This window comes from Salvelinus fontinalis, chromosome 26 (genome assembly GCF_029448725.1).
Source record: "Salvelinus fontinalis isolate EN_2023a chromosome 26, ASM2944872v1, whole genome shotgun sequence".
Lineage (NCBI taxonomy): Eukaryota > Metazoa > Chordata > Actinopteri > Salmoniformes > Salmonidae > Salvelinus > Salvelinus fontinalis.
The window spans coordinates 17,540,334-17,566,139 of record NC_074690.1 but is presented as its reverse complement, the minus strand read 5'-3'; the positions used below and the strand labels follow the sequence as shown (position 1 = coordinate 17,566,139).

General features: G+C 40.7%; 2 protein-coding genes across 5 annotated transcripts; both read right to left on the bottom strand.

Annotated features, from left to right (window-relative positions):
- Positions 1–458: 458 nt before the first annotated feature.
- Positions 459–20,445, bottom strand: LOC129823772 (coiled-coil domain-containing protein 39-like). Of its 4 annotated transcripts, none has more exons than XM_055882739.1 (23): positions 19,775–20,445; positions 19,406–19,525; positions 19,014–19,160; positions 18,647–18,805; positions 18,351–18,443; positions 17,982–18,110; positions 17,366–17,557; positions 16,968–17,071; positions 16,595–16,727; positions 15,921–16,115; positions 14,182–14,346; positions 13,762–13,899; positions 13,399–13,607; positions 12,543–12,666; positions 10,927–11,086; positions 9,642–9,748; positions 9,080–9,220; positions 8,633–8,812; positions 7,956–8,044; positions 1,744–2,944; positions 1,122–1,255; positions 947–1,023; positions 459–670 (listed from the first exon to the last, which is right to left on the bottom strand). In XM_055882739.1, exons 1-20 carry the CDS (start codon positions 19,862–19,864, stop codon positions 2,767–2,769), a joined length of 2,853 nt encoding a protein of 950 aa, XP_055738714.1. In that variant the 5' UTR covers positions 19,865–20,445; the 3' UTR covers positions 459–670; positions 947–1,023; positions 1,122–1,255; positions 1,744–2,766. The 4 variants fall into 4 exon arrangements, with proteins under 4 accessions (XP_055738714.1, XP_055738713.1, XP_055738712.1 ...); XM_055882738.1 differs by having other exon boundaries at positions 1,122–1,232; XM_055882737.1 differs by having other exon boundaries at positions 1,122–1,229.
- A 98-nt stretch (positions 20,446–20,543) lies between these two features.
- LOC129823773 (DCN1-like protein 1) lies at positions 20,544–23,982 on the bottom strand. Its single transcript, XM_055882741.1, has 7 exons — positions 23,866–23,982; positions 22,849–23,062; positions 22,234–22,402; positions 21,880–22,010; positions 21,694–21,776; positions 21,434–21,530; positions 20,544–21,187 (listed from the first exon to the last, which is right to left on the bottom strand). Exons 1-7 carry the CDS (start codon positions 23,965–23,967, stop codon positions 21,111–21,113), a joined length of 873 nt encoding a protein of 290 aa, XP_055738716.1. The 5' UTR covers positions 23,968–23,982; the 3' UTR covers positions 20,544–21,110.
- Between the last annotated feature and the right edge of the window lie 1,824 nt (positions 23,983–25,806).

Here is a 25,806-nt window from a genome sequence, read left to right as displayed (position 1 = left end):
AGCAGTGGGATGCAGGATGGTATGCTTCGGGCTACTCAGGTGAAATAAATGTAGGCTACACTCTCTGGTTCAGTATGTTCATAATAACATAGGCCTACGTGACTTCATTTCAAACATCGTTCTAAAATGTACATGGTACATTTTTTACGTTGATATTTGTGAATACTCAATTAAAGACGCTTAACAATATTTATGTTTGTGTTGTAAATTAATACACCAATTGATTTAGCTTTGGAGAGAAACCCCTTGCTTGCATAAAAAATGTGGCTAGTAGTTATCAAGGTTTAGCTTAATTTGTACACAACATTGTCATTATTTTGTTAGGAATGAAAAAAGTTACATATACATTTTTTGGGGGTGGGTTGGACTGTTTTTTTCAGGGAAGTCACTTTATGTTTGATATAAAAAAAAAGACTGAAGTCACTGGATCCGTTGAATTAACATGAGTGTGAGAACAGTTGCAGTATTTGTAACATGTTTATAGCCAAAGAAAAGATAAGCATAAAATCATTGAAAATACAGTACAATAGTTCACATCTGCAGAACATGATGTACCATTAGAAGTTCAATCTGCTATGCCTTGGATCATAATCCATCAAACTTTCTGGACAGTTTTCACGGTCAGTCGAATATTCAGATCAGGTTGCTGTGCCCGAAAGATGTTGTAGATCTAGTAGAGAAAATGGATCACTATTTAGTTCAACTCAAGCTCATCTAATCTAGATCTAATTTTCCAATATATATACTTGTATAATAGATAAATCATATGCATTGGAACTTTATATAAAATATATACATACATTGCTACCTGGGATATAGATAAGAAAGAGAAAAAAAGCAAACCACCATGATTGAATGAGGAAATGTTACCTGACTCAAGACCGGATCAACTGTGGTCTAAATGTCAGCTGACTCTAAACTGGATCAACTGTGGTCTAAATGTTACCTGACTCAAGACTGGATCAACTGTGGTCTCATTTAGCTCCTGATAAGATTGGACAGCGATCTGAAGAATTGCAAATCCTATATTTGGGCAAGAATATTCAAATTATTTCAGTAAATTAAAGACAATTAGCCGAGTATCATAATTCAATATATTTACTTTATGCTTAACTACCCACCACTTTCCAGGGGTTTAGTACCAAAAGTTGGGTCCACGTAAGGGGTAGTAAGAGTTGGAGGTGTTGTCACCTGTGTCGCGATAGTCCTTGGTCCCATTGTAGTTGAAGCTGCTGGGGTAAATATTGACATGAAGCTGTATCTCTCATTAGCCTGAAATCCAAACCTGTTTTAGGCTAAACATTCCACTCCCTGTACTCCGTGTCTTATGCAAAACATTACATTATAAGGAGTTGAATGATAGCCCAAACAGACTAGTACCTACTTTATATATAGTACCAACTTATATATCTACTTTATGATCACAACAAGCAATACAAAAATACATAATAACGTTGTTTTCACAGTAGTCATCACACTTCTCTACTTCCTACTATATTTTAAATATCAGCATTTGATCCACATTCAATCATCTGATTTGTTCAATTGAATTGTTCTATTCTTTTCCACACATCATTTTTGTTGTTATTGACTTACTCATGCTCACTACTAATGACTGGAAGACACATCTTCACTGATATCTGGGTTTGGTCATGCTTCAACAGTCACTGTTTTCTGGACTAAACCTCTGACATTTTCTTTTCAAATCATGAACATTAAAAACATGTTAAATTGATAACTTACCAGAGGATTGCCCTGCAGACAAAGCAACACATCCAACACAAAATAATAGGAAAAGCATGATGTTGTTTCAGAAGACAGAGCACCGACTGAGCTGTGATGTGGGAAGATTCTGTTCAGCGAGTCCGTCTGACAATCTTTGTTCAGCATGAGGAAGTTGTCTCCTCTATTCATTGTGGGAGGGATTTGCCTTTTAAATAATGCCCAGGTTTTCAAAAATTCATTGAGGCACAAGTGATTTCAGAAAAAGGTCTGACCGCCTCCTCTTGAACTATTTTAATAGCTATGAGGAAGTTGTTCCATATATCTGTCTCACAAGATTTTATGTCAAAACCTCAACCAGTATTTTTTATAGGGCCAATGAAGCCGTTTTTTTTATCTCAATATCACATCATTTCTGGGTAACAATTAAGCACCTTACTGGGATTGTTTTCAATTAAAATGTCAAAAAGAAACAAAAATTGCTTCTTAACAAAGAGCAATTTCTCAAGCAAGAATTTTGCCAAAACACCATCCCACCAAAACAGTCTGAAACTTCAGGTGGTCTTTTCAAACAGCTCTTACTCTAAAAGGGCATTATCATAATTTTTACAGTATTATTCCAACCTCATATTGTGGAAATATATATAAAACACAGAAAAAACATGTTTATTATCAAAACAAGTGTATTATCAACTAATTGATCATTCTGACAAGCAACCATCTATTTTATTGGGATATATCCAGAAGCACATTGCCAGGAGTAAAACTTAATTTAGAAAAAATACATATTTTTTATGCACATTTACAATACAATTCTATAAACTTTAACTGACAAATGGAGAATATGTGCCTTTCAAAAAAAAAGGTAAATCATATATTATTTAAGTGTATTTCTCATATCACTGCCAAAAAAATAGAAAAAAACATGCAAATCAATCAACTCACCAAACGGTTGTTCAGTACACACATTCTCTTTCCTAATGGCACTACAGTCACATTAGCCTTCTGGTGCTGTAAGTGAGGCTGTCCTATTGTAGGGTTTCTCTATGGGCTCTGGCGCTTGCTGCCGCTGCTGCTGGTGGGGCTGGGTGGATGGGAGTCCCGTGGAGAGGTGAGAGGAGGGGACGTAACAGACAACCCCAAGCCCAGCTCCAGAGTCTTAACAGGGGGAGAATGCACTGACGACGCCCTTGGGCTGCTGCTTGCTGAAGACCCAGCTGACCTGCAGTGGAAAAATACATTTAAGAAGCTATATTTTACAAGAACATATTGACACACAATGAGTGTACAAAACATGCTCTTTCCATGACAGACTGACCAGGTGAATCCAGATGAAAGCTATGATCCCTTATTGATGTCACCTGTTAAATCAACTTCAATCAGTAGAAGACAGGTTAAGGAAGGATTTCTGAGCCTTAAGACAATTGAGATATGGATTGTGTACAGTGCATTCGGAAAGTATTCAGACCCCTTGACTTTTTCCACATTTTGTTACATTATAGCTTTATTCTAAAATTGATTAAATCGTTTTTTCCCCCTCATCAATCTACACACAATAACCCATAACGACAAAGCCAAAAATATTTAAAAAAATTACGTTTGCAAATAAATAATACAAATAAACGGAGCGTCGCTGCACAGCTATTTTCAGGTCTCTCCAGAGATGTCGGGTTCAAGTCCAGGCTCTGGCTGGGCCACTCAAGGACATGCAGAGACTTGTCCCGAAGCTACTCTTGCTTTGTCTTGGCTGTCTGCTTAGGGTCGTTGTCCTGTTGGAAGGTGAACCTTTACCCCAGTCTGAGGTCCTGAGCACTCTGGAGAAGGTTTTCATCAAGGATCTCTCTGTACTTTGCTCCATTCATCTTTCCCTCGATCCTGACTAGTCTCCCAGTCCCTGCCTCTGAAAAACATCCCCACAGCATGGTGCTGCCACCACCAAGCTTCACCGTAGGGATGGTGCCAGGTATTCGTCCAGACGTGATGCTTGGCATTCAGGCCAAAGAGTTCAATCTTGGTTTCATCAGACCAGAGAATCTTGTTTCTCATGGTCTGAGAGTCCTTTAGGGGCTTTTTGGCAAACTCCAAGCGGGCTGTTATGTGCCTTTTACTGAGGAGTGGCTTCCGTCTGGCCACTCTACCATAAAGGCCTGATTGGTGGAGTGCTGCAGAGATGGTTGTTGCTCTGGAATGTTCTCCCATCTCCAGAGGAACTCTGGAGCTCTGTCAGAGCGACCATAGGGTTATTGGTTACCTCCCTGACCAGGGGTGTGTTCGAAAATTGATTCTGGCCATTTACTCTGATTTCAGAGCACTATTGTCTGAGTCTGCCAGAGCGCAGTATAACTGATGAATTTACGAACGTTCAACACCAGCAGAATATGGCCAGTGTCGATAAACATCGGCAAAAAAGCGTAATTCAATTGTTGCCAGCAGCACAGTTAGTCACCAATGGTCTGGATAACTCTGCAAGGGCGAGTAAAATGGTTAGAGTGAGGTGTTCTCTCATTTGTGTCTGGAAGTAGCTAGCACGCTAGCCAACTTTAGCAGTGTGCATTCTGAACGCTCCGAGAGCGAAACACTCCGAATTTACGAACAGACAATTTTACAACGCTCTGAATTTACGAACGCCCCGAGCGCACTCTGAGCCCACTCTGGCACTCCAGATTGAATTTATGAACACACCAAGGCCCTTCTCCCCCGATTGCTCAGTTTGGCCAGGCAGCCAGCTCTAGGAAGAGTCTTGGTGGTTCCAAACGTCTTCCATTTAAAAATGATGGAGGCCACTGTGTTCTTGGGGACCTTCAACGCTACAGAAATGTTTTTGTACCCTTCCCTAGATCTGTGCCTCAACACAATCCTGTCTCTGAGCTCTATGGACAATTCCTTCAACCTCATGGCTTGGTTTTTGCTCTGGCATGCACTGTCAACTGTGGGACCTTATATAGACAGGTGTGTGCCTTTTCAAATCATGTTCAATAAATTGAATTTACCACAGATGGACTCCAAAAAAGTTGTAGAAACATCTCAAGGATGATCAATGGAAACAGGAAGCACCTGAGCTCAATTTTGAGTCTCATAGCAAAGGATCTGAATAGTTCTGCAAATAAGGCATCTGTTTTTTTATTTTTTAATAATTTTGCAAACATTTCTAAAAACCTGACTTTCACTTTGTCATTATGGGGTATTGTGTGTAGATTGATGATGAAAGAAATTAATTTAATCCATTTTATAATAAGACTGTAACACAATGTGGAAAAAGGGAAGGGGTCTGAATACTTTCCGAATGCACTGTATGTGTGCCATTGATGAATGACCAAGACAAAAGATTAACCTGTACTGCTCTGGCGTTCCGCCAGCGGAACTCCTCCCACATTCCACTGAAAAGGCAGAGCGCGAAATTCAAAATATATTTTTTTGAAATATTTTACTTTCACACATTAACAAGTCCAATACAGCAAATGAAAGGTACACATCTTGTGAATCCAGCCAACATGTCCGATTTTTAAAATGTTTTACAGCGAAAACAGCACGTATATTTATGTTAGCTCACCACCAATTACAAAAAAGGACAGACATTTTTCACAGCACAGGTAGCATGCACAAAGCCAACCTAACTAACTAAGAACCAACTTCATCAGATGACAGTCTTATAACATGTTATTCAATAAATCTATGTTTTGTTTGAAAAATGTGCATATTTCAGGTATAAATCATAGTTTACATTGCAGCTACAATCAGAAATTGCACCGAAGGGCCTCCCGGGTGGCGCAGTGGTCTAGGGCACTGCATCGCAGTGCTAACTGCGCCACCAGAGTCTCTGGGTTCGCCCCCAGGCTCTGTCGCAGCCGGCCGCGACCGGGAGGTCCGTGGGGCGACGCACAATTGGGCTAGCGTCGTCCGGGTTAGGGAGGGTTTGGCCGGTAGGGATATCCTTGTCTCATCGCGCTCCAGCGACTCCTGTGGGCGCAGTGCGCGCTAACCAAGGGGGCCAGGTGCACGGTGTTTCCTCCGACACATTGGTGCAGCTGGCTTCCGGGTTGGAGGCGTGCTGTGTTAAAGAAGCAGTGCGGCTTGGTTGGGTTGTGCCTCGGAGGACGCATGGCTTTCGACCTTCGTCTCTCCCGAGCCCGTACGGGAGTTGTAGCGATGAGACAAGATAGTAATTACTAGCGATTGGATACCACGAAAATTGGGGAGAAAAGGGGATAAAAATTTTAAAAAAGAAAAAAAAAAAGAAAAAAAAGAAATTGCACCGAAAGCAGACAGAATAATTACAAACACCAACGTCAAATACCTAAATACTCATCATAAAACATTTCTGAAAAATACATAGTGTACAGCAAATGAAAGACAGGCATCTTGTGATTCCAGACAATATTTCCGATTTCTTAAGTGTTTTAAAGCGAAAACACAATATAGCGTTATATTAGCTTACCACAATAGCCAGAAACACAAGCCATTTCCCAGCAGCAAAAGTTAGCGATCGTAATAAACCAGCAAAAGATATATAATTTTTTACTAACCTTGATATGCTTCATCAGATGACAGTCCTATAACATCAGGTTATACATACACTTATGTTTTGTTCGAAAATGTGCATATTTAGAGCTGAAATCAGTGGTTATACATTGTGCTAACGTAGCTACTTTTTCCCACAACGTCCGGATATTTTTCTGACACACATATTCTGACCAAATAGCTATTCATAAACAAAAAAATACATGTTGTATAGGAAATGATAGATACACTAGTTCTTAATGCAATCGCCGTGTTAGAATTCTAAAAATAACTTCATTACGACATAAGGCTTACGTTATGGCGAGCGAGTGCCCAAAACCTGGGCGCAAAACTAATAGTACACAGTTCGACAGATATATGAAATAGCATCATAAAATGGGTCCTACTTTTGCTGATCTTCCATCAGAATGTTGTACAAGATGTCCTTTGTCAAGAACAATCGTTGTTTGGATTTAGAACGTCCTTTTTCCTTCTTGAATTAGCAAGCGCACTAGCCAAGAGGCGCAAAGCTCTCCTTCCTGAACAAAGGCACACAACGCAACACGCCTAACGTCCCAAATAAATTTCAATAGTCTCATAAAACTATATTGAAAAAACATACTTTACGATGATATTGTCACATGTATCAAATAAAATCAAAGCCGGAGATAGTAGTCGCCTATAACGAAAGCTTTTCAGAAGGCAATTCCAGGTCCAACCTCGCGCTTTCCAGAAAACAGGAAATGGGTGACACGTCATTCCAAGAGGATTTATTCCATCTCAGACCAAGATAAACACTCCATTTCTTCTCTCACTGCCTCTTGACATCCAGGGGAAGGTGTATGACGTGCATGTATACTAATACGTATCATGCCCATTTATAGGCAGGACCTAGAACAGAGCATCGATTTCAGATTTTCCACTTCCTGGTCAGGAAGTTTGTGCCAAATGAGTTCTGTTTTACTCACAGATATAATTCAAACGGTTTTAGAAACTAGAGTGTTTTCTATCCAATAGTAATAATCATATGCATATTGTACGAGCAAGAATTGAGTACGAGGCCGTTTAAATTGGGCACGATTTTCCCCCAAAGTGAAAACAGCGCCCTCTGTCCTCAACAGGTTTTAAGTGCGTTTGAACGGTGTATGGTATTAGGTGCCAGGCGCACCGGTTTGTGTCAAGAACTGCAACGCTGCTGGGTTTTTCACACTCTACAGTTTCCCATGTATATCAAGAATGGTCCACCACCCAAAGGAAATCCAGCCAACTTCACACAACTGTGGGAAACATTGGAGTCAACATGGGCCAGCATCCCTGTGGAACGCTTTGGACACCTTGTAGAGTCCATGCTCTGACGAATTGAGGCTGTTCTGAGGGCAAAAGGGGGGTTCAACTCAATATTAGGAAGGTGTTCCTAATGTTTTGTACACTCTGTGTAAACTATCAGTAGATATGATTGGAAACTTTGAGACTCAGAAATAACAGTATGGACAATTCCGTTGTAGCAGTCTAAAAACAAGACATTCAAAAAACAGCTAAACAGGAAAAACCTTTGAGGTTTTAAAATGTGTCAGGAAGAAAAGGAATGTAGCTTTCAGATATGCTCCTAACTGTGAGTCCCTTTCATTTTTTTTACCCGTCGGCCCCCAAAAATTGTCTCTAGAGGGTATTTGGCTACGGAATGTATATTGTAGACCCCTGAGCTAGATTGACTGTGTAAAATAGTTGTGACGTACCTGAGAGAGACGGAGCTGCGAGCAGAGTTAGTCTTTGAGCTTTGTCGGCTGGCAGGGGTGGAGGCAGGAGACGGCAGGGGCAAGTTGGCCTGAGTCACATACAGTACACACAAATTAAATTAGACCTTTTTAGTCCTGAGTAAAAGGCCATCCAAAATGAGACTTAATGGGATGGGTCAACTTCTTGTTTGCTTTTAGAGTAAGTTGCCAGAAATTGATTAGTTTTGTTTTATTAGATTTGTTTGAAACTTAGCTGTCCCTAAAACCTAACATTTTGCATTTCCTTGAATCAACTAACATCAGTGCAATTTGCTGTCAGAATTTCAGAATGGAGTCATTGCCTTGCCAAACTCTACAAGGTTAAAAAGGTATAATTTGCACACCTACACTTTTAGAAGAAAAAAAAACCTTTGTTTCTCCCCATAGGAGAACCCTTTGGTTGTGAAAAATGTTCTACTTAGAATATTTTTGTGGTAAAAGGTTTCACGTAGAACCTTGTATTAGTGAAAGGATTCTACTTGAAACCAAAAATAGTTATTTTCAGAGGGTTCTTCTATGGGGATAATTGAAGAACCCTTCTTGGTTCTAGGCAGGATCTTTTTTCGAAGAGTGCATAGTATTATCAGCTGCATGGAGAAAAACGTCATACTTTTTATAGTAAAAAGAAAGAAGGCTACCTGGACAAAGTACATGTGTAGAGCTGATCTGAGGTCAGGCAGTTCCTCCATGGCAACCAGCAGCATCTTGTTGATATTCTTATTGAAGTCCTTCAGCTCCCTCAGCTCAATGTCCCTCTCCTCAAACGTCTCCTCCTTGGCCTTCTTCCCCGACCGGATTTCTTTGGTCAGTTTGGAGCACTGTCATGGAGAATAGCAAGGGATGAACACAGAGCAGTGATAAGTAGGGCCAGGATTTTTTCCTGACCCTATGACCAATTCATGTTCATGACTGCCTATGACAGACATTATATGTATTGTGTAGCTGTTATAAAGGCTTTATGAATGCATACATAAGGGGGGCTACAGTAAAGTACATTTCGTATTTCATGTTTTTCTTTCATCATTGAAGAATGGTGTGAACACACTTGTTGCGATGGTGTGAATTGTTGGGTGGTGGTATCAAACCTGCTTAGTGACCCTGTGTAGTTTCTCCTGCTGGGAAACCAGTTCTCTGTTCAGAGACATGATACGTGACTGGGTCTCTTCAGTCCTCACATTCTGAACGGCCTCCTCTTGAAGCAGGTTGTCGAGTGTATTGTTCATGCCCTACCGATTTAATCACACACACACACACACACACACACACACACACACACACACCACAGTTATGATTGCACTGTATGATAGTTAAGAGTGAGTTGTCAGACAAGTCTATATTGGACCTGTTGTTCTTGGACACGAGCAGCCAATGTAAGGCGTATGATGAAGACAAAAGAGATCATGATAGGGCTTAGGACAGATCTAACACACTGCACATGGGAAAGGCAGAGAGAGACAGAGAGGTAAAGTAACAGCATGGAAATGAAGTACACAAAAGATGATTCTACTCCAGTTTTATGTGAGAAGATGATGGCCTGGTGGAAAACCCACGCTCATGTCAAGGCTAGGACCAGGAGTTTTCCTGATCAGGTTAAGTAGTCCAGTAAAACTCCTGGCCCCAGTCATGGTTGGTTTGGTGGAGAAGTACCTGAATGTCCTCCTGCAGTTCTCGGATCTGCCTCCTCTTGTACTTGTACTTCTCCTCAACGGCTCTCTTCTGCTCATCCAGCTTCAGTTTCTCCTGATACTCCTCACCTTCAAAACAGAGTTTTGGGTTCATTGTTTACTTCTATAAAAACATTAAAGGGTTGTACCAACACACTTTACAGCATGAAGCAAGAAATAAAAACCAAAATAGCGTATAAAAGGAAGGCATCCCGAGTGGCACAGCAGTCTAAGGCACTGCAGTGCTTGAAGTATCACTACAGATCCGGGTTCAATCCCGGGCCGTGTCGCAGCCGGCCGCGAATGGGAGACCCATGAAGCGATGCACAATTGGACAACCGTCGTCCGGGAAGCATTTGGCCGGGATGTCCTTGTCCCATCACGCTATAGCGAATCCTGTGGCGGGCCAGGCACATGCACAATGACATGTCGCCAGTTGTGAGGTGTTTCCTCCAGCACATTGGTGCAGCTGGCTTCCGGTTTAAGCGGGCACTTTAAGCGGGCACTTGGCGAGGTCGTGTTTTCGGAGGACGCATGGCTCTCGACCTTCGCCTCGTCCGAGTCCGTATGGGAGTTGCAGCGATGGGACAAGACTGTAGCTACCAATTGGGGAGAAAAAGGAGTAAAAAAGGATCTGAACAGAACAACAGTACAAAATAACCACCACATTAAAGTTATAAAATAGTTTATAAATAGTATATCCTCTCATCTGATTATGTTGGGTTTTCCCTTCATAGATATAGAACACTGATAACATTGATGTGTGTGTTACTATGGTGATGGCATAGAGTCAATATTTGTTGCTGGCATATTTCTGTCATCTTTTTTTTGGGTGAGGGGGAGGCATAGAGTCCGAGGCTCAATCTCTAGCCACTTCAATAATTGGATGTAATAAATGTATCACTAGTCACTTAAACAATGACACTTTATATAATGTTTACATACCCTACACTACTCATCTCATATGTATATACTGTACTCTATACCATCTACTGCATCTTGCCTATGCCGTTCGACCATCGCTCAGCCATATATTTATATGTACACATTCTTAATCATTCCTTTAGACTTGTGTGTGTATAAGGTAGTTGTTGTGAAATTGTTAGATTACTTGTTAGATATTACTGCATGGTCGGAACTAGAAGCACAAGCATTTCGCTACACTCGCATTAACATCTGCTAACCATGTGTATGAGACCAATACATTTTGATTTGATTTGTTGGAATCAGTTTATCTCACAGGGAACCTTTCCCCATACAGTACGCACTGGACTCAGTCACTTTGTTGAAGGATTTGCGATAGGTTGTGTTGCGGCTGTTGACGACGTGGAGAGTGTTCTCCAGCGCTCGGATCTCCTTCTCCATCTTGCGGATCTTGGCGTCCAAATCGTCTCCCTCGCGTTGGAGCTCCTCTTTCTCTTGGGCAGCCTTATGAAAAGCACATTACCCACGGTAGAAAGTAAAATGGTACAACGTTTTTCTCAATTGATTTGTAAACAAAGTTCCATGTTCTCAAAACAATTAACAACTGTCAAAACTACAGTTGCAAGAAAAAGTATGTGAACCCTTTGGAATTACCTGGATTTCTGCATAAATTGGTCAAGAAATGTGATCTGATCTTCCTCTAAGTCACAACAATAGACAAACACAGTGTTCTTAAACTAATATCACACAAATTATTGTATTTTTCTTGTCTATATTGAATACATATTTTAAACATTCAGTATAGGTTGGAAAAAGTATGTGAACCCCTAGGCTAATGACTTCTCCAAAAGCTAATTGGAGTCAGGTGTCAGCTAACCTGGAGTCCAATCAATGAGACGAGATTGGAGATTTTGGTTAGAGCTGCCCTGCAATATAAAAAACGCTCACAAAATCTGGTTTTGCTATTCACATGAAGCATTGCCTGATGTGAAACATGCCTCGAACAAAAGAGATCTCAAAAGACCTAAGATTAAGAATTGTTGACTTGCATTAAGCTGGAAAGGGTTACAAAAGTATCTCTAATAGCCTTGATGTTCATCAGTCCACGGTAAGACAAATTGTCTATAAATGGAGAAAATTCAGCACTGTTGCTACTCTCCCTAGGAGTGGCCGTCCTGCAAAGATGACTGCAAGAGCACAGCGCAGCATGCTCAATGAGGTTAAGAAGAATCCTAGAGTGTCAGCTAAAGACTTACAGAAATCTTTGCCGCCTCAGGGCCTGGACAACTTGCTATCATCGACAGAAAAATGAATTCCCATGTTTATCAAGACATTTTGCAGGAGAATGTAAGGCTATCTGTCCGCCAATTGAAGCTCAACAGAAGTTGTGTGATGCAATAGGACAACGACCCGAAACACAGAAGTAAATCAACAACAGAATGGCTTCAACAGAAGAAAATCCTGACCTCAACCCGATGGAGATGCTATGGCATGACCTCGAGAGCGGTTCACACCAGACATCCCAAGAATATTGCTGAACTGAAACAGCTTTGTAAAGAGGAATGGTCCAAAATTTCTCCTGACTGTTTGCAGGTCTGATCCACAACTATAGAAAACGTTTGGTTGAGGTTATTGCTGCCAAAGGAGGGTCAACCAGTTATTAAATCCAAGGGTTCACATACCGTACTTTTCCCACCCTCCACTGTGAATGTCCACACGGTGTGTTCAATAAAGACATAAAAACGTATAATTGTTTGTGTGTTATTAGATTAAGCAGACTGTGTTTGTCTATTGTTGTCAAATTATATGACCAATTTATGCAGAAATCCAGGTAATTCCAAAGAGTTCACATACTTTTTCTTGCCACTGTATATATTTTTTTCACAATAAGCCAAATCAATTATTAACCGAAGCAATAGTTGGTTGGTGAAGTTTTTTTGGTGTCTGAAGGAATTCTCACCTTGATCACATAATAAGCCTGTGATTTTTCCTCTTCTCCCTCGGGAGCAGCCATCGAGACAGTCATAATCTCATAGCGCTTCCTCATCTTGTCGACCTTGGACAGTCTCTCATGCACCTCAGCACTGAAATTAACCAATCAGTGTACGCATAGAATCAGTTGAGAGTGCTCTTCTCGACCATTGACGGCCTGATAAATCCTACCCCCGTAAACCTATGTGAAATTTCCTCCACATTTAAAATGTGCTGAGCTTGAGGCATATTTCAGAGAAGTTTTTATTGTTATTCTTATGTAGTAAATATTTTAGTTTTCATTTTCATTGTTTTTATTAATTTTTTCCTGTGATGCACATTGCATTGCATGTCTGAAATGTGCTGTATAAATAAAGCTCGATTTGATTAGACATAGAGTATACACAATGGCTCAAAACACCAAGTGTCTGGCTATCCTGTGTTCAATTCATTTGACAGCTTTCTTTTCAAGTGCCGCATTACCACTTTATATGAGCCTTGGGCAAAACAAACACAACCCCCCTCGTATGGCACTGGATCATCAAGCCCTGTATTCAGAGAGCATCTCAGAGTAGGAGTGCTGATCTGGAATCAGCCCCCCCTCGTCCATACAATCTTATTCATTATGATCTAAAAGACTATCTGAATATGGGCCCAGGTATGTTAGTACTGGGAAGGAGAAAAAGCCTGCACACCCTGTGGATCCCCATGACCAGGTTCAGGGTTTAAAGGCATCAGATAAATAGCCCCCACAGCCAAAATCCCAAAGTATCCCTTTAAGAACACTGAATTCACTATACTGTCTGGGTAATAGGGTATCTTTTAGGAGCCAGTCTTAGACATACCTGAGTCCTTGGCGCTCCTGGTCAGTGATCTTGACCTGCTTGTTGAGCATCTCCCGGTGCGCTTTAATCTCCTCCTCCCGTTCCCTCATGGCCGTCTGCAGCTGCAGCCGCCGCTTCTCCAGCGAGAGCACGCTGTCCGCCTTGTTGTACAGCAGGTCACGCAGACGCTTGATCTCCAGCTTCAGGATGTTGTCCTCCACCATGGTGTCCTGAAGGTCAAAGGTCAGAGGCAACGTGTGGCTGTGTAAGAGTATGAGTTTCACATAATCGTTTTATTTAATCAGATGAATAAAGTCAAGGTTGGCTGAGTAAAACTGCAGTGACAGTGACTGTGTGTGTGTGTGCATGCGCCTGCGTTCTCACCTGCTTCTTGAGCCGGAGCTTCTTCAGTTCCTTGTCGGAGATGTGGTTGAACAGGTGCAGCTCCTCGATCTTGGTGGTTAGGTCTCTCTTCTCAGCTCCTGTCTTCTCCGCCTCTTTCCTCACACAGCGAATATCATCCTGTCAGACGACAGAAACAGTAAAATCACAGAATGTCTATAAAGATTTTTTTATAATGATTAGTTAAAATGTAATTATATGGTAACTGTAAATAGAGACTAATTTGAAAACAGAAAATCTGAGAGAGAAAAACCAACAACAATTTTTGATGATTTCTATGATAAGATAGGGTTGCAAGAAATAGTCTTCCTACTTTTAAGGTGACAAAAACAACAGAAATGCCCAAATCATCAGGAAAAATAGTATCAAGAACATTCCACAGTACGAGAGAGGTCTGTCCACCTGGAGCTTCTTGAGTTGGGTGGTGAGCATGGTGGCCGTCCTCTTCTTCTCCTCCAGCCTGTGGGCCAGCTTTTGGGCCTTCTTCTCCAGGACCTGCTTCTCCTCCGTGTTCACCTCACCACGCAGACGCAACATCTTCCTCTCCAGCAGTTGGATCTGGAAGTCCTGGAGTAGCAACGTTTGAGGTGGAGAGGGAGTTAGTGATGTACCCACTACACCAAGCATACACCTCAAGACCAGCTGTATAGGTCGTGAAGAGGGCACGACAACACCTTTCCCCCCCTCAGGACACTGAAAAGATTTGATTTGTATACCCCAATGGTAGAAGGAGATGTGATGACATTAGGGCGAATGCTAGCTATAATGGTCATGGTGGTAGAAATAGATAATGATCATATGACAGTGGTCTAAGGGCTATCTGAAAGTGTCTGTTGAATGACCATGCTGTTATTACTATTCAAATCAAATGTTATTTGTCACACGCGCCGACTCCAACAGGTGTAGACCTTACAGTGAAATGTTTAATTACAAGCCCTTAACCAACAATGCAGTTAAGAAAAATATGAGTTAAGAAAAAAACATTTACTAAATAAACGAAAGTAAAAAATAATAGAGCAACAATAAAATAACAATAACGAGGCTATATACAGGGGGTACAGGTTAGTCGAGGTAATTGAGGTAATATGTACACGTAGTGTTGGGGATGAATCAGAATTAGTTGGGTAACATAGATAAATAAGATGTTTTATTTATCTAATATGCTTATGTGAGATACTTGTCATTAGAATGTCTCCCTTTGGACTATACTGTTGGCAGTTGCACTTTTCCCTTCTCAGCTAGGGAAAAGTCACTTGGGGCCTAGAGAGGGGAGAGGTCAGGTTTGTCTTCATATGTGAATGTATCTGTTAAACCATCTGGTGCTATGCAGAATATCAGAAGTGGAGGAGGACAGAATGGAACATTGTCTTCGTATGTGAATGTGTCTTTATCTATTTTGAAACCATGTGAAGGGATGGCGTGATTAATGGGGAACCAGTTAGTTGTCTCCACAATGTCTGTACGCCAGTCACTCCCTCCTTTTCCCATTGGGGGGAGGAGTATGGCAGTGTCTGGAACCATTGTATGTCCCCTCTGATGTTGCACTTATCTTGAGATAGTATATGACCTAGAGGCTCACTCCCCTTAGTGAGCTTGTCCAGGAGTGGAGTGTATTTGAGATGGGAGAATATAGAGTTGAGAATTGAGTTATGCCTTGGATGAGGTAATGTTTTGGTACTATGAAGTACCAGGAACGAGATTAGAACCTCGTCTTAAAGACCAAACTGAACGATAATTTATAGCTAATGCTATCTGGCTATGGGATACTCCTTTCTCAAGTAAAAGGCCCTTTGTGAAGTTTTCCTAAGACCTGTGGTTTGTCATGTAAGTTGAGGGGTGTATCTTGGCTATAAAAGATCTTGGTATTCTTTTGTAGGGACTCTCAGAATTCATTATAGACACTGAATTGATCTGAGAGTCAAAGGGCGATTTTGAAGCTCATATTATTAAAGATTAAATTTAAGTATAACTCTGACTGGTATGTGGTTTATAACTCTCCTCATTCGGTAATACGGGAAATTGCCACGACAGTAGATAGGGGTAAAGTGACTATGCATAGATAATAAAAAGGGTGGGTATTGCATATTGTTAGTGATAGGAAAATAACAACTAGAGAAAGACTAGTGTTTCTGCTGTCTAGCCTGGTTGTAGATGATCTCCTGCTGCTTGAGGGAGTTCTGGTCCAGTTTACTGAGGCGGCTGTCCAGGTTGGAGAGGGCCACCCGGCTCCCAGAGAGCACGGCCATGGAGTCCTTCTCCTTCAACCTCAGGGCCTGTACCTCCTGGCTCTCACGGAATAGCACCTCGCGGTGGCGGTGCAGCTGGGCGTCCATGTCCTGCAGCCCACGACAGACGCAGAATGAGACAGTTCACCACAACATGGTCATGAGTACATTAACCAACACAATGTGACACTGAAGTCAACACATGGTTCACCAGCTCCAAAGAAAGACATCCGAGATGTGTCCCCGTTTGGCAAAATTACGAAAGAGAACCACAACACAATGTAACACTACATTCCTCATGGGAATGAATAGAATGACATCAGAGCATCTAAATGGAAATAACTAAATGGGAGAATACAGTCAGTCAGAATGGAATTTAATATATCAGTTTGATTGATACAATGTTCATATACTTCTAAATATCTAGTGATATCGAGTTCATATTGTGACCATGTGAATTGCTAGGGAAAATGCACAAGTTAGCTCAACGCAACTGCAGCCTGCCATCCCAGTACCATGCAGACACTCTTTCCGATAAACATACTGATATTATGACAAAAACATTGTTTTATCATGTGGAGTGCACTCACTTTGATAGTTTGCTCCTCTTCCTTCAGTACTTGCTCCATCTGAGCGGCCCGCTCCTCCACGCTGAGGGTCGTCTCAGTCACTGTCTTCAGCTTCTCCTCCAGGGCTGTGTTATGAAGCTTGGCCCCCTTTATCCTGGACCAGGTTTTTACACACACACACACACACACACACACACACACACACACACACACACACACACACACACACATACACACACACACACACACACACACACAGAGATCATAACTAGTGAGAGGGTGGGTATTCCACAGAATTACATAAAGAATCCCTGTGAGGGAATTCCCACCAAAACGATGCCTCCAATTATTCCTATTTGACTGGTACTGAGGCCTGCCGATCTCTATGTCTCACTTGTTGTTTTTGTCCTGGATGTCCTTTTTCATGTTGGATAGTTGGGACCTCATGGACTCGACATCAGTAGCTGCTCTGTCCACTGTCCCTTTCAGACTCTCCAACTAGAAAGAGATACGTGATAATAAAATATAAGACAAGCCATCATTCCCATAGAAATAAGTCATACAGAATAAAAATACCTGTCAGCAGAAAGCATTGACATAATGATTTGGTTATATTTTTTTAATCACTTTCTTGAATAAGATACTATAAATGTAATTACATACGTATAAATGCTGATGAATTGCAATGTTATAATGCCTATAAATATATGCAAATTATGAAATACTAATTTGTTAATGTTTCATCCTGGGAAGAAAGCTCTGGACAGACAGACAGACAGCAGACAGACTCACCTCGTCCTGTAGTCTGGTGCGGTTACTCTCCTGCTCCTGGAACTCCCGTCTCAGCTTGGCCGCCTGCCGGTCGGCCATGGCTATCTTCTTCTCGTACTCCTTGTTGTTCTCCGTCTCGCTCTCCAGGAAGGTCTTCTTCTCCTTGATCACTCCATTCTTCTCTCTGATGTCCTGGTTGACTTGGGTGAGGAGCTGGAAATATATAGCAAAATCCATTGCTTACATTGTCAGACCATTATTTTAGAAACTTCACAGTTGTATATCAGTCACTTTCATGTATTCTTTTTAATGATTTTGATAGATTCATCTTAAGGTGTCGTAATATAAAAAGGGGTGTTGAAACAGTGTTGTTTCAACTATAAAATACCTATAAAATATATCTAATCGTTTCTGGACCAAGTGAGTATGTGAAAAAGTTAACTAGTGAACTCGTGTCTTTACAATAGTTTCTAACTGCTATAATATTCCTAGCCTGGTTTAACTTGACAAAATGATAGTGAAGCAAAGTGAGTGTAGCATTCAATCTGGTTTATCCAGGCTATGATATCCCATCGTCAGCTCAAATATTGTATGACTGACTGACTGTAATAACTGCAGGCTGCCATCTAGTGGTTACCATTGAACACTGCTGCATCTCGCTGTCTCTTTTCTTCATCTGCTCGATGGTGTTCTCCCACTGGTGGATCAGCTCCTGTCTCTCTAGGTGAGCCTGGCGGAAGTTTTCTGCCGTCTTATCCAGACCAATCTGTTGGCAGAGCACAACTACAATACATGAGACACACTCTGATGTATATTTTCAAGGAAGAATAAATGCTTTCTGTTTGATGTGGGGCGTATACATCTCTAGTGTGTCATCAATGGACACAAAGTAGCTTAAATGTCAACAAAAGAATCTCAGTTGCGGGTGATTGAACATTGACTGATATTCCTGTGTTGTTCTGTACTAGTTAATGTACTGAACTGTAAGATAGCTGGGGTTTTAGACCTGTGCTGATATGGTCTCAGTCAGTTCATTGTCCAGTGCCTTGTGCTTTTGGTTTGCCTCAAGCGTCATCTTCTCTATCAACAAGGTGAGCTCCTGTAAACAAAGAATGCAAACAGTAGTTTAGAAAATAGATTGTATTGTTCATTAAGAATATCCCATTGTCAGTGAACTGTTCATTCTAGAGGATCCTGAAAGGAATGTAGTTGCTTGCCACTGTAACTGAGATCCAAGACCACGCAGGGTACCCGGGTTTTCGTACCCCCATCAGTCGGTCACTCACAACACCCATGACGTACCCGTATCCTGCTCTCGTCCTGCTGGGCGTACTTGATGATGGCCATGGTGTCCTCGTCCTTGTGTGCCGACTCCTCAAGCCAGGCATCCAGGGTCTGCTGGTCCCAATTCAGCTGGCTTTTCAGCTCTTCCAGCTTCTGGGTGGCTTTGAAGATGTTGTTCTGAGGAAACAGATGGCTAGACATTTATCTAATACAGTGGAACATACACTGAATATGTTGTATGTTCCAGTGAATACTAACAGTTGGAAATAGAACAACAGGCCAGATAATTCTCAGTCACAGAGAGAGAGAGAGACCCATGTTGTTTTGAGGAAAGACTTCTGTTTTAGAACAGAAAGACCAGGATGTTGATGGTATGTAGAATAACCTCTTGTGCATTCTTCTTCTCCCTCAGAGCTCCAAGCTCGTTGTCCAGCTGCGTAATCTCCTGATGCAGACGGCCCACCTCTCTCTCCGCCAGGGCCTTGAAATGCATCTCCGACTCAGTCTCTTTCTCCCTGGCTTTGCACAGAGCCTAACAAAGTACAGATAAAAATAAACCAGTTATAGGATAGCATTTCAGAGTTGTTGCAAAAAAATTACTGTCATACCTGTGTTCACATGGCATTATTCATTCATCCTTGCATAAACAGAATTACTTAGCAATATAACTACTACTCATACAGTAATGTTCTAGATCTATGCATGAGCTAAATTGTTTTGGGCCAGAACCTCAGAAGTCTCTTTTCATGGAATTCCAAAATGGGCAAGTAGCTTTACCTGAGTTTGAGATAACTCCTGCCTAACATTTTTCAGGTGTTCAGCCATGGCTTGTATTCTATCCTTGTATCCACCAAGTTTGTTCTCCAGTTGTAACTTCTGATTTTGTTTCATTTGAAGCTGTGGAGAGGTAGGAAGTGCAAATGACAGTCATATTTCACATTGGACTGATGTTCATCCCAGCTAACGTTAGCTGTTTCGTTTTAGCTAGCTAACGTTCGCTAACTAACGTTAACGTTAGACACCTACTGTCCGCTATGTAACTGGGGCATAAATATGTCGATTTATATCAAATACAGATGAAACAAATGAAATGTCAGATATTCTGGTACAAATAAGCTAATAAACTGTTAGCTAACAGACACTTACCTCATCTTCCAAACATTTATTTTCTGCATTGGCAACTGGGATGGCAAAGCCCTCGTCCCAGCCTACCTCGGATAAAAGTATGTTCGACATTTTTTCTGTAAGGCTAAATTCCAAGTTTTAGAACTGAATATCAAGCCAGCCCAATGTGCCAACTAATTATTTACAATAAGTAATAAATTGCTACTTTGTTCTATTTTTGACAACTTGTAAGGGTCATAACATGCTACAAAACCGCTGTGTTGTCAATGCTGGCCCCTAGCAACCGTGTCAGGTGGCTAGTTACCACATCATCCGGTTGTAAAAAAAATCGCGCGCGTCACAAGAGGGCCACACAACTACTACCACTTGGCAATGCATGCAACCGGAGTCACTATACTCAGTTTATCCACTAAAAACTTTGTGAATCACACCAAAAGGTTATACTATTACTATTTTACAATAAACCATCCTGCCTATTTTCTATCCAAACAACATACTTAACATTGTAGGTCATCATTGTAAATAAGAATTTGTTCTTAACTGACTTGCCTAGATAACTAAAATAAATTAACCACATTAAACAATAGTTATTTCACTCTCAAGCCAGTAGCGTACAAAGGCCATCACTATTTGAGAAACATCTGTAGTAAAATTAAACAATTGAAAGAATAGTACATCATTTTAACATAAGAGATACAAGTTCATATGCAGGTTTCAGGTAACAGATTTGGTAGAGAGAAATATGACAGACAAGAGTGCATCACCATTATCAACACACATCAAAGAAATATAAAATTGAAACATTTATTACCTTATACTTTTGTACTGGAATAGCATTATGCTTAAAACTAACAAAAATTACAATCAAATGTTTTTGTACTGTTCTGTCACAAGTCTCATAAAACAAAATTCATATTCATAGCAGGAATGCACACAAAGTATTAAAATGTAATTTAATATTTAAAGAATGACATTCCCTCACGGACCCTCGTGTTTAGAATACGATACAATTGTATTTGTCTTTTCGGGGTGTCGGTTTGCTTCACGTGAACCTCGACTGTGTCAACTAAACACTGGGACAGGAACTGTAAGGTCCAGGATGGCGACTCCTCTCCAGTTGGCTAGAGTTGACACGAAAAAAGCCCCATACTAAAGATAAAATCCCAAACCACCACAAGACGACCGACGAGGAGATATGCCTTTTATATTGTCTGTTGTGTAAAACATCTCAGTCCTGAGGGTTGGAAAAGGCAACATAGATCTCAGCTCAGTGCAGTCCCCTGTGCTCCGTTTCTCCGCCTCGGTTGTGGTTTTGTATAAACAAACGCATGGACGTTCCTCCGAGTTTGGGCGGTCCCTAGACAGCGGTGCTTTTGGTCCCGATGTGCAGTCGTGCAAACTCCACAAAATCATCAATGAGGACTGGCCATGCTCCTTGGAGTAAGGAGACAAAAATGACAGATGTTTCATGCATAAAATTCAACTTGCTTTATCTAAAAGGAAGCACAACAGATATAGGGTTAAGCAAGAAAAAATTACTTTTCAACTCGGGTGGTTGTTGGGAGAGGCAACAAGTGGGCTGGCTCCATAGTATTCCATTCACAACTGTTTCCATTGTCATGCACCTGACCTGAGGCAATGGGTTGCTATAGTTCAGCCATAGTACACAAAAATACAAACCTTCCTCATCGTAATTGGACATGTCATCAGTTATCATTGTACTGAAGTCTAACAAGAGGTTCCAGGTGTCCTTAGGGATTGATCGTTTATGGTGCTCCTGCAGGGAAAGTAGAAGAAAACATAAAAATGTGCATTAAAAGAAACAACTAGCCTTCATTTATCATGTTTATTGAAGCCTTCAATTGAAGCAAACCCATACAATTTCCACTTTGTGTGGATCAATAAAGTATACTCAATTCAATTAAGACAAAATAACTTACCACTAAAAATTTGTTCCACAGCTCCAGGAATTTGAATCTTCCAGCCAGTACTAAATTCCAATACGCAATTGCCATTTCTAAGTCTAGAAAATGCACAACAATGAGGACATGTCTGAGAGAAATCCAAGTCCAATGAGCAGAGTAGACTATGAAAATAGATCAGGAATGTCAAAATGTATTGCTTACCCAAACCTTTCTGGCCAGGATTCTTTGCAAAGTTAAATGTAAACTGGTAAAAGTCCTTAAATTTCCCATGGTCTTTTAACTCCTGCTCCATTTTTGGTAGTTGGGCTTTTAGTTTCTCTATACTGTCACACCTGAGGAGAACAAAATAAGCTTTAGCACCAAGTACAAGTTTAAGGGTTAGCCTATCTGATGTGGAGAAAGAAGAGCTTAGTCTACATTCTGTTACACAACTCAGTGGCTGATGGATGACAACAAACAATTTCCTCTTTAATTACATGATGAAATAAATGAACACAACACACACTTGTTGTCAATTAAATTGGCCCCAAAAATTAATTCAAAGGCCCTCCTCACCCTTGTTCTGCCATCCCATCCATGAACTCCTGTCTGGAGAACTCGCACTGTGTTGCAGCCCGGAACTTCCAGGCGATGAAGAGCACACTAATACTGGCCGGGTCCAGGCCCAGGTCGTCACAGAACTGCTGGATACCATCTATACCAATCTTGTTGTCATCTTGTGGGTCTGAGTGAAGGATAAGGCAAAAAATATGGTGTTCAATTAATACTTTGCCACTTTTGAGCAACTTGACTGACAAAGGGGTAAATTGACTGACAAATATATGTCTTTATTTGATGATATCAATTTTATTTTGGTGGTCAAAGGTGAGTTATGTGTTTCGACATCATGCATAGCCTATGGCAGTTTTTATTTTTACAGTCAGTTATACTGCTATTGTTTTTAATTACAGTACCATAGTACTGTCTTGTGCACTTGACAAGCCCTCTGTAGCTCAGTTGGTAGAGCCTGGTGCTTGCAATGCCAGGATAGTGGGTTTGATGGGACCACCCATACTTAAAAATGTATGCACGCATGACCAAGTCCCGTTGGATAAAAGAGTCTGCTAAATTGCATATATTATTATAGTACATCCAGCATAGACAGAGATGTGAAAAAAAGTTGACACTTACCTCTGTATCTGTTGTAGAGCTGTTCTAACCTTTTCTTGTCCAACACTCCCTTTAGATTTGAATGGTAGAGATCTGGATTTTGGAAAAAGTTGTCTGTGGAGACATCTAGTTTCCAGTCATTCTGTGACAGACAGGTCAATGCCGTCTTCTCATTTGATTGTGTGAAGATCATGAACTGTCGAACTTTATCCTTCTGTGAGGACTTCAGCTTGTTCTGAGGAACAACACAGACGTTTACAGAAAAAACACAATGTCAGAAATGTAGCTCTACTCATGCTCAGAATTGTGAGCTTTCAAAACTGTATAGCCTTAGGTAGAAGTCTGCAAACCTGACAATACATGCATTGCACACTTCTTCTGGTGTCATCTTGCCAAGCAATAAGCATAATCTTGGATGCATGTTATAATAGCTGGCTTATAGCCACGGAGGTCGTTTTGGAAAGCTACTTAGCCTAATGACTTTCCTTTAGGTATCAACAGTGCAAAACTGCTTCATCGACTATACATGAATGGTTAGGATGCAGAAAAGTATTGGCATGACATACGGGGGCTGAGCACAACAATGCAGTTAGTGGCATTCACACATTCTTTCCAATATCCACGGCGTTTATAGGCAAAACAAACAGGCCTAGTCAAAGCTATGATCCGCGACGGCGCATAATGTTCATTTGAACGACCAGCTAGCCGAGATTGGCCGGCTTCTTTAGCAACGTTTTAATCTTTAGATAGCTAAACTTACTGTCTAGTAGCTGTTGTTGACTAGAACTATCTGACAACCTACCTATGCTGCAGTATTGACAAGCCACCTAGGTTGTTCAATGACAACGAACCGAAATACAGTCGAGTTGCTGAAACGCTAGCTAGCTAACAACTAGCTAACGTTACCTTTGCAATGCTAACAGATAACATTTTAAACAAGTTTGTTTAAATTCAGTGTTTAGGGTGTTCATTTGATCAACGGTGTATTGGATAACAAAAATAAACATAAAAAACGAGATAAATAAACGTATTCTTCACCATGTTTGTAATTGCCCGACTCCCTTTTTCCCATCCAGCTGCCTCGCTCTCTTCCACCTTTTTCCGCTCATGCGCAGTTTGGACACAACAGATGCCTGTCATGTTGGTGTAGCTACATATCACTTTTCCAGGTCGCCATATTTAGTCAGACATGGTCCGTATGTATGTCAACGGACTACGGTTGACAGACTGTAGTGTAGTGTATCTTATTACACATAATGGTTGGTTAGTGTATCTTAATCATTGACATAATGGTTGGTTGGTGGTGGACACTATTTGTGAGTGGGGCAGAAATGCTATGCTAGTATACCAGACATAGAATTTACTAGGTCAGATACCACCCAAAAACATTAATCCTGCCTGGATACCAGATTCTTATATTTCAAACTGAACAGATAGACAGACATACAATACCTCTTTACTAGCCCCAACCATAAGAATACAATACAGAATATGTAAATTGCATATATTACAATATCTCTCAAAAGTATTATCAATATAGCTACTATTGTAATTAGTATTCTGTTCCCATGATATTGCAGTGTGCTATCCCCAAATATATATTGTATAATAATGCTCTATCTATACCACTCATTACACAAACACTGGAATCAATGCCAACCAATAACATATTTTTTGTAATGTACTCCATGTTCTCCATTGAGTCTCATTAAAAGATGCAGTAATGATCACAATGAACTGCAAACAGAGAGTTTGCTGTAGGTTTTTTATTTATGCATTTTCTTGCACTATGATTTTTTTGGCCATCAATGATGTTTAAATAAACATCTTTATTTTGCATTCAAGCCTCAGTTTCGCATTTTTGACATGGGGCTAGGGCCGGGACAGCTATAACTAGTTTGATAATACTCCAAAATATTCCAGATGTATGAGTGGTAAAACAGGTAATTTTGACATGAGAAAAATAGGAGTCTGTTTGAGGTTAGAAATTATTCCATAAAGCTGATACAGTATGTTGTCTTGGCAAAGGTACTCCTGCATCCTTGCTATCACAGATCCTTGGGACGTCCCAACCCCATTGAAGTTGACATTTAAAATGGTTAAGGTTGGGGTTAGGTAAGGGTTATGGTAAGGGTTAAGGTTAGGGTAGAAGTTAAGGTTAGGATTAGGGTTAGGATTTAGGGTAGGGACGTCCCCAGGAATCCAGATAACATTGACCGTTACATTTTCCATTGCCATAATTTTGACATGATGAGGACGCCGTAGCAACCGAAGCACATGCAATTTGTTCTGTAATATCATTCCGTTATAAAATATAGTCTAAATCTTTAAAAAAAACATCTTTATAGAATTAAACTTCACAGTATTAACACATAAAACATAAGAATTTGTATATTAAAAAATATTGTGTTGTTGTGTTGAGAAAGTCTTGTCGGATAAATTGAATTTTTACATTTCAGTGAAAATAGTCCGGCTATATAAAAGCGCTTGTTCTCCTTCACGTAGATCTTTCCAGTCGCATGTTGATGTTGGGGAAGGATCATGGCTAGTGACTCTCTTGATTACAACAGGTAAAACAAAAAAGGAACTTGTTTAATTTACAATTATTGTCACAAATTAAAATGACATGTATTTATAGATATGCGTTTTCCATGCATCTTGCAGATATTCAGAGGAAATTAGGTGTTTACGCTGGACCCATTGGCAGTCACTTAGCTAACGTTATCTAGCTAATGTTAGCTACTTTAAATATCTGCGGAGATGGCAGTATACATCCGACTCGTGTAGTTGCGTGTAATGTTAGTATGCAAATAATATGCAGTAAAATATAGTAGTTACGAAGACATCACTTGTACATTTAACTGATGTAATCAGACCTATGACTAACTTTTGTTATCCTTGGCCTAGTTCCAGCTTTCTCGGCTAAACTAACGTTAACTGGCGACCCACTGAGTTGGCTGACCATAGGATTAAAATGCA